General features: G+C 63.4%; 1 protein-coding gene across 1 annotated transcript in view; it reads right to left on the reverse strand.

Moving 5' to 3' along the window:
* Positions 1–16053, reverse strand: part of PLCH2 (phospholipase C eta 2) — a 37348-nt gene that overhangs the window by 4274 nt on the left and 17021 nt on the right. The window contains exons 5-20 of the mRNA XM_081054888.1: positions 15180–15350; positions 12829–12922; positions 12436–12639; positions 12051–12171; positions 10439–10610; positions 10018–10125; positions 8398–8547; positions 4796–4882; positions 4339–4421; positions 3811–3908; positions 3543–3725; positions 3148–3255; positions 2360–2484; positions 2191–2275; positions 1754–1900; positions 1268–1347 (exon numbers count right to left, since the gene is read on the reverse strand). Of these exons, the coding sequence (XP_080911014.1) occupies positions 1268–1347; positions 1754–1900; positions 2191–2275; positions 2360–2484; positions 3148–3255; positions 3543–3725; positions 3811–3908; positions 4339–4421; positions 4796–4882; positions 8398–8547; positions 10018–10125; positions 10439–10610; positions 12051–12171; positions 12436–12639; positions 12829–12922; positions 15180–15350 (2016 nt within the window). The remainder of the gene's footprint in view (positions 1–1267; positions 1348–1753; positions 1901–2190; positions 2276–2359; positions 2485–3147; positions 3256–3542; positions 3726–3810; positions 3909–4338; positions 4422–4795; positions 4883–8397; positions 8548–10017; positions 10126–10438; positions 10611–12050; positions 12172–12435; positions 12640–12828; positions 12923–15179; positions 15351–16053) is intronic.

Genomic DNA, 16053 nt, shown 5'->3' on the forward strand with positions numbered 1-16053 from the left:
CAGCTGAGGGGTTCCTGGGACCAGCTGGCAAGTGCCTGGGTCAAGGCCAGCTGCATCTCCAGTGTGCAGAGGCCGGAAGGGTCCTCACATGCAGAGAGCCTGACAATAGCCACCATCCCCAATGACACGGGGCCACTTCTGGGCAGAGGCATTGAAGTGGTCAGCACTTGAATCAGCTTCTCGATTCAAGATCCCAAATGCAGAGCAATTTGGTCAAAGTTGGCTGGAAAGTCATTTAGAAGAAGGTCCAGGATTCAAGCTCTGAGCTCCTGGTCCCTGGGACCCCCCCTCCTCCGCCCCCCCGGCACTGGGCATTGTGGGCACAGATGGAGTCAGGGGCACATGGGGAAGGGGTGCAGGGAGAGCCTGTAGCTAGAGAACAGACACGGGAGCAGGGCGAGAGGGCGCACGGGGGCCTGGCCGAAGTCCTGGACCTGCTTCGTAAATGCTGCTCTGTGGCTGAGGATGGCCCAAGGGACCCAGAACCATGTCACGATCCATGTCACATGAGCTGACAGTCTCCACAATGCCATTAATACCAGGAGTCACGGATGCTAATGGGCTGGCCTGAGCATGCGGGTGGGGCAGGCGGGCAACGCCGCCCGGCGCCGGGGTACCTGTGAGCTCCTACCAGGGCCGTGCTTCTAAGGGTGAACTTGGGACTAGGAAAGCCCACTGCAAGACCAAAGAGACAGAGTGAGAGACGCGAGGCACCGACAGCCGGGCGTGGAGCCCGTGCAGACACACGACAGATGGACGGACAGACGGACGGATGACAGACGGCGGAGTGCTGGGAGGCCTGGGGGCCCGAGTCCGGCTGGTGGCTCGGCCCGTGAAGCGTGGCAGGAGAGACATGGTTAGTCCTGGGACCTGCTCGGGACCCACGTGTGCCTGACACAGCACGGAGATCCCTAGGCTCTACACGCTGGAAAAATGGAGCCAGACTGGTCTTAGGGCCGTGGCAAACATGCTGGGGCACCATGGCGGGTAGTGGGCCAAGCTAGGCAGATGCCTTTGGAGGAGGGACGGGGAACCAGGGAACCCTGAGAAATAGAAGGGGGGAAGCTGAGGAGAGAGACGGGAGGGAAGCCAGGGGGCACTCAGGATGTCCATCTACTGGTGCCCGCAGCCACCCTGGGACAGAGGTCAGGTGCCCCCACCACTCATTTCACAGATGGAGAAACAGGCCCGTAAGGTAACCACTAGGCCTCATGGCCCTGGGGGTCACCGCTGGGGTGGTGCCGGTGGCCCTGTGGGTGGCACTCACCTTACCACTAATGTCACTGATGGCCACATGGACAAAGATGGAGGCCTCTTCCATCCCCTCCAGGTACACGTGCCGATAGCCTGGGATAGGCAGAGTCACGGCTCCTCCCCACCCCGCCCCCAAAGGTCCCAGGGCCTGAATCCAAGCCCAGTCCTGGGAACACTACCTCCTCCAGGAAGCCTGCCAGAAAGCTGTGGCCTGCAGGGACCTCTTCCTCTTCCTGGGGGCCGGGGGCCTCCTCACCCTGAGCTCTCTTCCCCCACCCTGTCCACAAAATGCCTGTGATTTTGAGCCCTCCCCCTCAGCTCCGTGGGTCCCCAGGCCCACCCATGGCAGAAGCCAATGCACAGGAGGAAGCTGAGGTCCCCTTGCCCTGGATCCCTCAGCTGGCCTGCAGGGGACACTGGTCTGTGCGGGGGGGATGCTGGTCTGTGGGGGAAATGGGCCCAGAGCTCTGCTTTCCCCACTCTGCTGGCCCCTGCCCACCTGGCATCATGCTGCTGAAGGCCAGTGTCCTCTGGCCAATGAAGTCTCGCCCGATGGGGTCGTGGTCCCAGACGAGGAAGCGCACGAGTGCAATCTCAGGCATGTGCACCATGAACACCAGCGTCTCCTCCCACATGGGGTTGAATCCTGGAGGCCACCAGGAGGTGGTGTCACCTCCTGCCCAGCTCCAGCCTGGAGGCCACCTGGGCCCTACCCTCTCCTGGCATCTCCTCCTGGGTTGGCTGCCCAGCTGAGGAGAACAATGCCTGGGGGCTGGGTGGCTGCCACTAGGCTTCCAGCCGAGGGAAGAGCCTGGATGGTTACCTGGGCCCCCTTCCCTTGGGTTCCCGGTCAGATTGGCATTGCCAGTGTGGCAGCTATGAAGCAGCCCTGGGGCGTGCAGGCTGGCACAGGGGTAGCCACAGACAAGCCCTCACCATTGTCGTCCACCACACGAGTCTGCTCCTTGCGGCAGTCCACGGGGAGCCCAATGACCTCCACCTCCACAAAGGGGTCGATGATCTGTGCAGAGGGCAGGGTGGCACCAGGGCCCGGCGGGCACACGGCCTCCTTCGCGCCCACGCCCTTGCCCGGAGGCCTGCCTACCTCTCCTCGGTCCCCCAGCACCGAGTCCCGGGGCTTAGGGAGCTGCTGCCCGCTGATGATCCGAAGCACCAGCTGCTTCTTGAGCTGCCCAGGCAGGGGGTCTTCGGAGTTGGGGTTGAAGAGGCCTGGTGAGGGGGGGTGAGGCTGAGCGGGGCAGAGCAAGGCCCCCGCCTGCACAGCACGCCCCCCACCGCCACTTGCTGGATGGGAGCCCCAGCCCCAGAGGAGGAAGGGGAGGTAGCATGCAGTGTGGGGACACCGGGCCTGTACTCTGGTCGCCTTTATGCCACCCTGTGGGGAGGACACAGCTCGTCCCCTTGTGAACCAATGGGGCTTAGCACGTGTGTAAGGCCACCCTGCCTCGGGTGGGAGGGCAGGTGCCTGGGAGAACAGTGGGTGGGGGTCCCGGGACCAGGAGCATGGTGGGTGGGGCCGGGTGATGGGCTCCCTGGTGACAGGGCAGCCGGGCTTGTGCAGGTGCCACCTCGAGGAGGTGAGTGGACAAGAGGGTGGGAGGAGGGTTAGGATCACTTGGGAAGGAATCCAAGTCCTTCAGCACACCTGGGAAGAAACAGAATTGTCTGGGGAGGAGACGGGTTCCCTCAGAGGACGGGCCCAGACCGCCGACCCGGTCAGACCAGGGTGGGGCCCCCTAACTCACCCCCTGAACATTCCTGGCACGGAAGAGGTCCTCCACTGCGTGCCAGTGTGACCCACCTGGTGGCCTTGCCGAGGCTGCCCCTGCAGTCCTGGCAGCCCCGCCGTGTCCCCGGGCCCCAGGGCCTTACCGTGGCACATGCACGGGGGCTTGAGCACGTAGCCGCAGCTGCCGTTGGCGCTGAACTTGGCCCGGTTGAGTTGCAGCATCCGCCCCTCCGTCTGATAGTTCAGGGCAACTACCGACAAGGACACAGGTGGCCAGTCAGTGCCTGGCCTGCATCCTCCCACCGAGCCGGCATGGCTGCCCATGAGCCTGGTGTTCACCTGCAATGAGCAGGGGCCCTGGGCTCACAGCTGCACACAGGCAGGGCCATGCGTCCCCGTGGAAAGTTCCCCCGAACCCGGGGACTGAGGGTCCCACCCCAGTGCCAGCCTGGTGAAGTTGGCAGGACACCACGCAGGTCCCCAAAACAGCAGGAGAGAGCCGGCCTGGCATCCTGCTAGGGCACGCTGGCGCACCCACCCAGCTGGCAGCCGGCATTCCAGAAGGGCTGCGGGTTGTAGTTGCTGGAGTCCACTCGGTAGGAGGACGGGTAGATGCGCGACAGCTGGTGCTGGTTGAAGCGCAGGTACTGCGCCGGCTTCTGCTGCAGGATCTGCTGGGCCCTGGTCTCGCTGAAGGAGGACACCTGCCAGCTGCACACCACTGTGGGCGTGGGCGGCCGGCGTCAGGGGTGCTGCTGGCGCAGCCAGGCCCTCCCCAACCCCCTGGAGTCCCGGCCGCCCCTCACCCTCCGTGTCCACGTCGTGGGAGCCCACGGACTTGGTGTACTTCACCAGGTCTGACAGGGCCCGTGACAGCTGCATGGTCTTCCTCTGCCGGGTGGCCCTGAGGGAAGGGCGGGGCGGGGGCAGGACCCAGGGTCAGGGCACGTCCCCACGCCGGCCAGCCTGGGGGCCCTGGTCCGAGAGGCGGGCTCCACGTTCTGCCAGGTTCACTGGTTCACATAGCCCATCCACCAAGTGTCCACTTGGCCCCTACATGCCACATGCCGAGACGTGCAGTGGACACTCAGTGGACGCACTGACAGGTAACACTGGGGCAGAGGCAGGCACTGACCCCCTCTCTGACCATGACGGGTGCTTCGGGAACAAGCCCAGGGACCCACCATGGCCAGGCGGCCCTCTGCCCAGGCGTCCCCGCCTGCCCCAGTCCTGCCCCAGCCACCACGTGGCCTGCACATCTGACCCCCACTGTTGCCAGGACGATGGCCCCCGCACTTCCGACTGCCACTGTCCACTGTGGGGCAGGCACTGACCCCCGGCACTGGCTGCCCTGCGAGTCCAGGTCCTCGTCCGCCTCTTCTACACTGGCCGCCTTCTTCAGCTTACTGCTCTTTTTCTGTGTGGAAGGAGGACAGTGTCAGGACCTGCAGAGCCCCAGGTGCAGCCAGGCCACCTACAGAGGCCAGGAGGGTGCAGGAGGTGGCCTGCAGTCCTGGGGTCCTGGCACCCACACTGCCGGGCTGGCCCTGCCCTGTCCTCTGCAGGGCCCCGTTCAGCCAGGCCCCAGGTGACCTGAGCTCCAGGCACTGGCCAGTGTGGGTCAGGGAGGGTCGCTGAGGCACCTGCTCCATCCAGCCCCAGCCAGGGCTCCAGACCCCAGCACCTGCAGCTGAACGATGCAGCCAGGATCTCGAAGGGGGCTCAGGGGCTGGAGGAGACCCCCACTCTGGCTGGCACAGGGACAGCGGGGCAGGTGGGGGCAGGCAGGACCTTGCGCTTGGAGAAGCTGCCCACGAGGCCTCTGTTGTTCCGTCTGGAGGCCCCGGCGTCCTCCCCGGGCTCTGCATCCTCCTCAGCCTGGGAGGCGGGACAGACAGAGGGGACAGGGTGAGCCCAGCGTCACATGGGGGGAGGCAGGTGCTCCAGGTGGCTTTCCTGGAAGAGGGGAACCAGAGCGAGCTGGGTGGGCTGGCTGCCCCAGGCCCCGTGGGCGGGAGGCACGTTCCCCAGCCCGCCTGGGCCCACGGGGGCAGTAGAGGCCCGAGGAGCACAGGGAGGGCCCTGGGGGAAAGCCCGTCGCCGGCGTCACCAACTTGACATGTGCTGCTTTAAATTCAGCAGGTTCCCAGTTCTGGGTTTTTTCCCCACTGATGGCGACGGCATAGTCAACGCTGCTTGTGTGTCTGGGATATTCCCCAGCCGAGCCCACTTATGTAACCCTTTTACTCAAACCCTGCAGCTCTGAGGTGCTGGCCTGTTTCTTGCAGCAGCAAAGGTATTACCTAATTAGACACATAACGGGCTGTGCTTCCCACAGTGGCGGGCTGTTTCCAGTTCACCCTCGGGCTGCGGTGAATTCCTGACCGCACAGGACTGAGCCTTCCACGAGTACAGAACATGCACGGTCAGGGCTCGCGGGGCCACCCGGCTGCTGGCAGCACTGTAGGCCATTTCCCTCCGGGGCCGAGGCACAAACCTCTCACCCTCTTGAAGCTCATTCACACGCCTGGAGCTGTCAGGAACCTGTGCCAGCGTCCCTGAGCCCGCTGCAGCCACCACCGGCCCCAGCCACCTTCACAGATGTCCTCGAAACCTGCCCAGCTCTGCTCAGGATGTGCAGGACCCCCACCCCATAACCTGTCCCCATCTAGGGTAGGATTGGCTCTGTCAGGCTCACAGGAGCCATGCACCTGTGGCCAAGAGTCCACATTACAGTGGCTTCAGCCAGAGACAGTCGTGCTGTGCTTACGCCCACACACAGGCCCCAAATGCACCCACGTGCTCTCTGCACACGCACCCCTGTGGGCGTCCCTGCATACAAGACCCCCAAGCACGCCCCAGCCTGGCCCACCGGCCCCTCGTTCAGGAAGGAGGTAAGTGACAACTTAGTCCGCTGGCAGAGGTGGCCTGGAACTCAAGCTGGGGATGGGAGGCCCACTGTGCCCGGCGGGGGAGGGCAGGATGGTCAGCGTCTGCCCCGTGGGCAGAGCGGAAGGGACCCCATGCTCTGGAGGTGCCCCAAAGAACCCTCTGTGGGCATCTGACAGCCACAGGGCCAGGACACCTGTCCCCCTCCCCATCTCATTGGCCTAGACACGGCCCACTGGGTCACATCTTAGGGAGGGAGCACATCAGGAGACAGGGCCTGGCAGTGCCTGAAGGCTCCTGTCCGCCCCCCCCCAGCTCCAGCCATTCCTTTCCCCCCCACACACCTGCCCTGGGGAGCAGCCCTTTGCCCTCGTGGGGGTCAGGGGGGTGCCTCGCAGGCACTCAGCTGGCTGAGCCCCAAATGCCTTTAGGGATGTGTCTGTCCATCCTGGCAGCACCAGCCTGTTCCCTCCTGGTTTAAGGAGGACCCACCGTGCTGGCAGAGCCTGGGAGCCCTGTTTGCGGTGTTAGGAGTCAGGTGAAGCCAGCTCTTTACACATCACCCCAAACCCTACATGAGCGCTTAGGAATCTGGGCCCAACCCAGGAGGGGCGCGTGCCGGCCCAGTGTCCTGGAAAAGTGGCCAGAATCCACTGTCACCCTCGCACTCCGAACTTTGCAGAGGGGACAGTACCGGCCTCGCAGGGCTGTAGGCAGTGGAGGACCCACACTGGCCCCTCCGACCCTGGGACACAGCCCAGTGCTTGCGGAGAGCTCAGCGGGGCCAGGCGGCCTGGAGGGCAGACGCAGGAGCGTCCACATCTCAGGCGGGGCACAGTCTCTAGGGCCAGGCCCAACAGGCCCCTCCTGACCAAGAAGGTCCAGTGCGGCCACGCTGGGGTCTGGGGCCCCGCAGAGAGCCGGGCCTGTCCTTGGGAGTTGTGCCCAGCACCCCTTTCTTGCACATCTGCCTCTTCCCCGCTAGAGAGCCACTCCGGCTGCACCCTTGCACCTGCCCTCTCCCACAGGGACACTCGCTGGGACCCAGGGGTGTCCATGGCTTTTGGCCCTCCAGCAGACGGGACAGACAGACACATCCGAGGCAGGCACGTCTGTGACCCCACTGGCCTAGGTGCTCCGCCACACCCCTCCCCCCGGCAGCTCAGCCTGAGCTCTTCTTCTACCTCCTCCTCCAAGAAGCCTTCCCTGAGTGCCGACGCGCCCCTGTCCCTGCCCCAAGCAGGCAGCTGCTCGGACACAAGATCCCAGGGCCAGGCTGCCCTCCTACGTGCCCCCAGGTGTTGCCCGACTGAAGGAAAGCAGGAACTTCCCATCGACTCTGCCTGGCTGGGAGCGCCACGCCGGGCACACCGCCCGCCCACCCACTGCAGCCTCAGACGCTCTGTGTTTTCTCCACCAAGATGTCTGGAGACTGAAAATAAACGTCCACTTGTCAGCAAGGGACCTGCGGGAACCAACAGCACGGAGCGCTCCCCGAGTGTACGACAATGCCAGCTGCACCTTGTACCCTGTGGGTGGGGCACACACGGCTGCATCTAAATTACCCATGGGAGGGCCAGGTTCCTGGGGTGACACCCAGCCCCCTCACCCCAGCCAGGGAGGAGCTGCCTTCCCACCTCCCCCAGGGTTCGGACAGGGTGGGCAAGACTCCAAAAATAGGGCACTGTTGTCCGTACCACCCCTCTGAGCCCTGCTCACGTGCTAAACAGGGTGTCCCACCTGCCCCTGAGGCATTACTAGTGCTTGGGCCACTTGGGGACAGGCCTGTCCCTCCTGGTTTGCTGACCCTTCTGGGAGGGACGCTGACTGCTCAGCCTTGCTGACCCAGCCTGGCACCCCACACTTCATGTCTGCCCTAACAGCCCATGCCCCTGTTCTGTCAAAGGGGGTACTTCCCAGAGCTCCTCACGAGGCTGTGGGGGCTCTGGGCAGCTCCCCAGGATTGGCTCGGCTGTGACACCCCACATGCCCTCCATGTCACTCAGGAGGCCCCTCAGTAGGGGGCCTGCCTCCAGCCCCCAGGCAGTGCTCAAACGCCCTTCCACGGAGAGCTGCAGCTGGCGGTGGGGCCAGGCCTCAAGCTTCCAGGGACAGGCCATGATTGCCAGCCCCAGCAGTGCAGACACACACGGGGCAACTCACCAGCCCCCGACACAACGAAGGCTGTGGGGCCATGCAGCTGTGTGCAGGTGTGCAGGTGCATGAGTGTCTGACAGTTTCGTGTGAGTGTGTGCAGATATATGTACAGGTGGGTGTGCAAGTGTGTGTGTGAGTGTGCAGGTGTGCAGGTGTGTGCACAGGTTCTTATGTGCATGGGTTTGGGTACAGGTGTGTGCAGGTGTGCACAGGTGTGCACAGGTTTGTGTGCATGGGTTTGTGTGGGCGTCTGCACAGGCGGGTGTATGTGTACACACTGGGCACAGGTCGCAGGCTCCGGGCCCCTCCCCTGGCCACAGGCTGACCCACAGTCCGCAGGCGCTCACCATTCTACCCTCGGCCTTGTGCCCAGGTCTCCTCAGTGTGGTCATGGTGAAGTCATTTGGGCCCTCGCAGTCTCGAATCTTCGACTCCTTGATTAGGGAATCCAGTTTCCTCTTGGCGATGTTTTCCACGTGCTTCCGATTGGTGGAGGCCTACAACAATCGGCCAGCCAGGCCTGGCATCAGTCCCCAGCAGCAGCAATGACAAACCTCAGGGTCTCAGGCACGGCCACAGGGCCTGCTGGGAGCTGGGCCAGCCCTGCCCCAGATGGAGCTGGCCATCTCAGCCTCTCACACCGGTGCCGGCTGCACTCTCAGGTCACGTCACAGCACTTGTTCTTGCACCCACCCTACCCACTCCCGGGGTGCACTGCCAGCGTGTTAGCCCCAGGGCTGCCGACAGACAGCGTGAGCAGGACTGCACCCAGGTTCGAATGCTGATTTAATGCTGCCTCCTTCAGCTACAGGACGCTGCCCATGGGGACGCAGCTAACTGCCCGCCTGGCCCCGGGGATGAGGTCAGTGCACCCGGCGGCCACCTTATCCTCCGAGAGCCACTCGCTCAGAGGCTCAGGTCGGGGGACCCCCGCAGTGGCCTCAAGGAGATGCACAGGGGGTGAGGACAGACTGTCTGGCCGTGGCCAGAGGCTGGTCAGCATAGACTCCAGGTGCCCTCCCTGCCCGGGGCAGCCCCTAGGATGGCCCTAATGACCTGGACCCTGCTAGGGCAGGGCCTGGGCACTGGGCATCTGATTGCCCCGGGCTCCAGCGAAGTGACAAGGTGGACCTCACTGCCCTTGGTTACCATCACCTCAGGCCCAGGCCCAGGGCACAGCTCAGGCACACCAAGAGCGGCCCGCTGTCTCAGGACTTTCTAAACAATTAGCCAGCTAGGCGGGAAGCTGCTGCCGCACAATTATCTTCCCATCAGACGGCCCCAGGGGAGAGATGATGACTTCCCTGCCTCCAAGGATCAGCAGTTCTGAGCGGGGCCCAGAAGAGAGAAGTTGGTAATTACAGAGGTCTGAGCCCCACCGCGGAAGCCCTCCCTGGCTCCTTTACCCCCGTGCAGCCCTCGGAGCCCCAGCATTTTGTGAGCAGAATGACAAAGCTGCAATGACGTGAGGACAGCACTGAGAAGGTGACGGCTTGGGACTCCCAGCAGACCAGGCTGGCTCTGGGTTGGCAGCAATTGGAGGTGGGGCTGGTGGTGGGCTTGACGATGGCCAGGCAGGACCGCTGGCCAACCAGGGGGGAGCTGGGGCTGGCCGGAGAGAGGCCAGGAAAGGGGGTATCCCGGACCAGAGCCCAGGCAGGAGCACATGTGGGACCCAGGGAGGGGCCCTTCCCCCAGCGCTGCCCCTCTTACAGAGGGAGCAAGAGGAGTGGGCAGGTTGAGCAAACAGCGCCCAAAGAGTTGGCTCACAAGATAGGTCACCGGTATGTGTGCAGCCAGTTGCACCAGAGGGTCAGCCCCTGGCTAAGAACTCAAGGTTCGTGTCCTGCGGGGGTGCTGCAAGGTGGGGCCCCCAGTGGCATCAGGCTGAGCGTGTGCGCAGCCACCCGGAGGCACAGCAAAGTGCTGGGTCGCTTTCCTGGCCCCCTCCCTCGGCTCCCACTCACATCCCCATTGAGCAGCTTGCAGTCCTCATCCATCTCATCTGCGCTGTCCTCGTCCGACACCTCCCCTTCCTCGGTATCCGCACTGATGTCGGCTGGGAGCTTCTTGCCCTGGGGGGAGGGAGACCTTGGAAGGGGCCCTGCAGGGAGGTGGGGCGGCCATACCCACGGGCTGCACAGCGGCAGAGGAAGGGGCCTTTCTCGGGCCCATCATGTCTCAGGCCAGCCCCACACCTCTTTGCTGTAGCAGCATGGGAGGGAAATGTCGGGGTGTGCGTGTGGAGGTCCCCCAATTCAGTGGCCACCACGGAGAGACTGAGGCCAGGTCAGGGCCCTCAAATCTGCCACCAAATCTGCACGGAGCCCCAGGCAGAGAAGCAGGGCGCTGCCCTGGCCCAGCCGGCCCAGGGCAGGCAGGACTTACCTTCACCAGGATCTTGCCCTTGAGCATCTGTGGGGAGGGCAGCATGGTGGCGTCCTCGCTGCTCACTGATGACAAGTCCAGCTTGTCCCCGAGGATGTCGGTCAGATACTGGGCCATCTTCTTCTGCTGCACAATGCTGCAGTGGTTCTCGATGGACAGGATCACTGGGTACCTGCAGCCCCGAGGTGGGAGGAGCAGGGTGAGGCCAGCGCAGGGCTGGGCCCCACCGATGGAGGACCCCAGGTCCCCTACACCACGAATGAGAAGGGGTCTCCACCAGGAGCCCAGGATAGATGGGGCTGCCAGCCACTCGGAAGGAGGCCCATCAATGGCTTTGAAAAGCAATTGAGTGGGTGGGAAAGGAGCTGGCAGACCTCATGGATGGGTAAAAGAGACATGTACTTCTTGCCTCAATAAGAAAAACAAAGGCGATTAGAAACTCCAGGAAAACAAAAGGAAATGTTCGAACAAGTCAGCCAGTCACGGTTCATAAATGACCTGGACTAAACTGGGGTGCAACGTGGAGCGATGGCAACACTGTGAGAAAGGTAACCCCACTGACCTAGATACTGGAGACCCTGTCCTGTGGGTGGCCCTGGGGTCCCCACAAAGGAGGAGACAGCCAACACACACCATCTGGAGGAAGGTCGGCATTGCCAGCGTGCTGCGGCGTGGGGCTTCTGCTGTGAGTTCTTCAGTTATTTGATAGTTTTTAGCCATGTGCACATTTTACTTCGATTTTCCCAAAAGGAAACATGATGCTTTCAGGAAATGTGGATCACTCAGACTTAGAGGACACGAACCAGAACACGAGAGGGGCAACTCCCAGGAGGGTGAGAGGGCAAGCAGGGCTCGGGCCAAGGTACTCACTGCCCCATTTCTCAGGCTTCGTGGCTGTGACGCATGCGCCCTCAGACCCCAGTGGGCATCTGGCTCCTTGGCAGCCGGTGGGCCATGTGCCCCAGCCCTGCCCCTCACCTGCCACCCCAGGGGCCAGGCCGCCTACAGAGGCTGCTCACCCTCACTTCTTCCCCGAAGCTGAGACAGCCAGATCTTCCAGGAGGGGCCACTCTACCTCTAGTTCCTAAATCAATCTTGCTTTTCCTCCCCTCCTACACTAATTAGCTCCCTCCTCGCCTGCGAGCCTCAAGCCTCGTGTAGCCAAGACTTGACAGTAACCATAATGGTTCAGGGAGGCAGTCTTCTATTTCTGGAAACAAAATTGGATTTTGTTCAGCAGTGTATCCACCACTGAGTGACAGCAAAGTGAGTCTGGACACAGTAGCTTCTTGGGGGTAATGAGTGCCAGAGCCACCGCTGCTGTGGGCAGCTGACACCAGGATTGCCACCAAGTGTGTGTGGTAAGGGCTGCTTGCACAGCTGCCCTGCACAGCCCACCTGTCACACTGTGGCCTCCGATGCCCACTGCCCTCCCTCTCCAGGGAGCGGGCTCCATTCCTGCACTGCCCCCATCCTCAACAAGAGACCCCAAAACCAGCCCCCTGGCCACTCCAACCACTGCCCCCAGAAAAGGCTGGGAGGGGTGGGAAAGGCCCCTTGAGCCGCTCCCTGGCCTCCCTCCCCTGCCTGCCCCCCAGGTCCCACCACTCACTCGTTCTTGATGAAGGCGTATTTGTTGATAGTTTCGATGACGTCTTTGAAGAGGATCTTGGAGGTCAGAGTGTAGCCATGATGCACGATGGGTTCCCCGTCGGGCCCGTCCCAGCAGTCCACTGTGGGCAGGCAGACCTCGGTCAGCTCCGGGGGCCGGCCCCCAACGCCAGAGAACCACAGCCCATGGACCCCAAAGGAGGGGGTCCTCCCGTTCAGTGACTAACATTCAGAGAGGCCTTCCCCAGCTGCTGCCTGGGCACAGGGCAGAGACCCTGTCCAGAGACCCTGCCCAGGGGGCTCTTTGGGGCCACCCCCCACCTAGGAGATGCCAGCCCAGACCCCCTGGGATGAGGGGGTGGCCAGGTCGGAGCCCCAGCACTCACCCTCCACGCAGCGGCAGCCAGCCTGCAGGACCCAGGCGTACATGTCCACCCGCGACTGGGACATGAGCTGGTCGCCTGCAAGGTAGGTGTTGTGGGACGAGGTGATGAAGTAGTGGCTCAGCGGCTGGGTCATGTCCTGACGCACACTGTGGTGCTCCGGGTTGAAGATGTCCCCGGCGGGGCTCCGAGTGTAGTTAGTGAAGCCTGGGTGGGGGCAGGGCGCGGGGCAGGGCTCAGTCCTGTGTGCGGCCCCGGCCTGCCCCACCCCCGGGCCTGTCTCAGGACCAGCCGGCCCTGTGCCACGCAGAACATGGAGTGACCTGCTCGCGCTGCCCATCAGGCCTGCAGGCTGCCCGTCAGCACCCCCGCCGGCCCCTGAGGGTGCCCACTCACCATCAATGCCCAGCATTCCCTTACTCCTGTTTTCTGGGCAGGGCTCAAACTGCTCGATGATGTCTTGGCAGCTCTCGAGCGTCACACCCGTCATCTAGCCAGATAAGGGGCATGAGCCCAGGCCAGCCTGTCACCAGCCCCGACCAGCCTCGGGCCGTTCCCCACCCTCCACAGCCAGGGCCTCCAGCCCCGCCTCGGACACTACCCACAGTGGGGCTGAGGCTCTGGGCCCTGCAATGTGCCCCTGCCCCCACCACCGCCAGTGCCACAGGACTTGGGACTCAATGGCCAGGGGACTAGAGGTGGGTCACATGGCTCTGGAAGAGCTGGCTCTACGGACCCTTGAAGCAGGGGAGGGGGTATTGGCCTCATCACTGGGGCCACCCCCCATTGCCATGTTAGGGTCCTGAGAGCTGTGGGCCTGGCAGAGAACAAGGTCCGTGTGTGAGAAGATACAGGAGAGCCAGGACCCACAGCCCATCCTGGAGGGGCCCAAGGCGGGCCCCAGGGAGCCACCTCTTCACCTGGCCCCTCCCACTGCCTACCCAAGTCCTTCGCAGGAAAGCCGCCCACTGCAGCCAAGCCCACGGTGGCCCCTTGAGGCCGAGGCTGCGTGATTTCCCAGGGCCCCGCGGTGCAGCCCAGGCCAGGATCCCGCAGTTCTCAGTGGCAGGCCCACCAGTGGGGTTCCCGGGAAGTCCCCGGGAATGTGGGGGATGGGTACAGGTGGTAGAGGGGGAAGGGGACAAATGGGGTCCAAGCTCATAGCAGCTGTGGACCTTGGGAGGCCCAGAGTCTAGGGGGCCACGCTCAAACCACCTGCCTGGAGGACAGTTTGGGCCCCAGGCTGAGTTCGGAAGAGCTCTGGAAGGCTTGGGGTAAAGGTCAGGGAGCAAAAGGTCGGTTCTGCCCATCCCCCGCCAGACCACATTCCCACCCGCTGTTCCCCCCCCCCAACCCCCCCCACCCCCCCCCCCACCCCCGCACACAGGCAGCTGGGACAGGGGACCCACAGCCTCATTCCAATGCTGCTCTCAGTGGCCGGACTGAGAGCGAGTTGCCCAGGGCAGCGGGATCCAGCCAGGCTGGGGCCAGCCTCTCCTGCCTGGGCCAGACCCAGTGTTCCCGCCAGCAGCACAGAGAGGAAGCAGACGGGCAGCCACAAGGACAGAGCCCCCGCCAGCTGTGCCAGCAGTGAGAAGGGGGGCCGGGAGCACCGCCAGAGTCAGCTCCCTAAGTCTCAGCCTGGGTTTGGGGCAGCCTCGTGGCACAGGGCAGGGCACCAACCTGGGACAGCAGAGATGGGAGCTGGCGGGCAAACACTACAGGCACCCCACCGGGATCCAGCAGCTGCCCCTGCCGTGTACCCCCCAGGGCTCAGTCCTGCCCAGTGGCAGCTCTGTGACCCATCACCATGAGGCTGAGGGCAGGCACACCAGGCGGGCAGTGGAGGACCCTCAGTAGTTCCTCAGTAGTATCCTGGCCAGGGTATTTCGTTCCAGGTTTGCCCCTACTGGCTCTCTGTCCAAAAATGGGTTGGTGAGGTCCCAAGAAGGTACAGACTCAGGAACTAGTCCTCACCAGCCACCTCCCGCCAGCCCTCAGGACGGGGCCATCCGCTGTCTGAGCCCCCATGGGAGTGCTCACTCCTCAGGGGTCGCTGGCCTTCCCCTCGCCCACCACAGACTTCCATCCTCATGCCCACCAGGGCAGGCAGCACCCAGCTACTGCCCAGGCCTGAGACAAGGCATCCATAACCTTGACCTCTGGACACTGGGCTGCCTGCCAGCAGGGCAGTGCCCAGGGATCACTCAGCTTCTCAGGAAGGACAGGATTGTTGGGTTCAAGGAAAATGGGTGGGCAGGCCCCACTGGCACCCAAAGGGTACTGGGCATCTGCTGGACAAATGGGTGAGTGCAGGAGGCCATGGGCCCAGAGCTCCGGGGGTGCGAGCCAAGCAGACCTACGTGGCCGGAGCAGGTGAGCTGTGGAACCCTAGTCCTACAAGGTGCTCCAGGCTGAAGATGGTGCCATGGTCAGGTGTGGGCTCCCCTCTGGAAACTCGGGGGGTCTGAGGTCAAGGTTGAGCCCCTCAGTGCCTCTTAGAAGAGAAACTGCAAGCTTTCCCACCCACTCGGCGGTCCCCATGGGACGCACCCTGAAACATGGTGGCGTGACCGGTGATGGGAACTGAAGCAGGTCCAGGAAGTCGAGGTGGATGTGGGGACCTCGAGTGACAGGCTGTGCCCACCTTCCCCAAGCTCTCAGCCACACTGTGAACGGGCTCAACAGCCCTGGGCGCCTGAGATGAGGTCCCATGGGCCAGGCCTCATGCCCAGGGGGCACCTCACCTTCTGCTCCACCTCCAGAAAGCGCTGGAGGTCGGCGGCGGTCAGCGGGCCCCTGTGGTCACTATAGGTCAACATGAGCAGGTATAGGTCCCGGCGGGTGGATATCATCTTGTAGAAGGTGCAGAACTCCTCAAAGCCCAGCGTGCCCTGGCGCTCGTCTGTGTCCGCTTCCTGCAACGCCAGGCGTCTCAGTCCTCTGCGTGCCAGCCATGCCAGCCACCCTGAGCTGTACCCTCGAGGGGTCCTCCAGGCCCACCCCACGCCCCAGTCACCCCCGAACCGCAAACCCAGTGCCCATGTCACAACTCACAATTGCTCCCCGGGCCCCTCGCAACACCCGAGTTCCTGAGTTCCCTCAGCGACTCTCCCACCAGGACCACTGACCTTTAACACCGATCTGAGAGCCCACCCTCTCCTAGTTCAAGCCTGTCAAGGTGAACCCGGCACAGTCATCCCTGGGGCCAACAGCCCACCCTGGAGTCAATGCCCACCCTGGGCTGTGAGCTGGCCATTACAATGGCTGCCCGTCGTTAGAAGAGCGGAGATGAGAGGACCCTGGTTTCGGCCACTGTCTTCCTTTCGCAGACGAGCAGCTCCTACAACACTCCCAGGAGTAACCAGGGGCAAAGCCATTGGGGCCCCCACGAGACTATGGGCTCCTTTGTGAACCCACTGGCTCAGGGAGCATCTCCTGAGGTGTCAGACCCTGGGGACACCAAGTGCCACAGCACTGCCCTGCCCCAAGGGACCCAAGCCCAAGGGCAGACCAGAGGACAAGGCTGCCGAGCAAATGGAGGTACTATTTGGCATGGGGTTCTAGGGGTGGGCAGGAACTGCACCCTTAAAAGGGGCTGCTCAAGGCCGGATGCTGTCC

The sequence above is a fragment of the Rhinolophus hipposideros genome (genome assembly GCF_964194185.1).
Source record: "Rhinolophus hipposideros genome assembly, chromosome: 8".
In the NCBI taxonomy this organism is placed as follows: Eukaryota; Metazoa; Chordata; class Mammalia; order Chiroptera; family Rhinolophidae; genus Rhinolophus; species Rhinolophus hipposideros.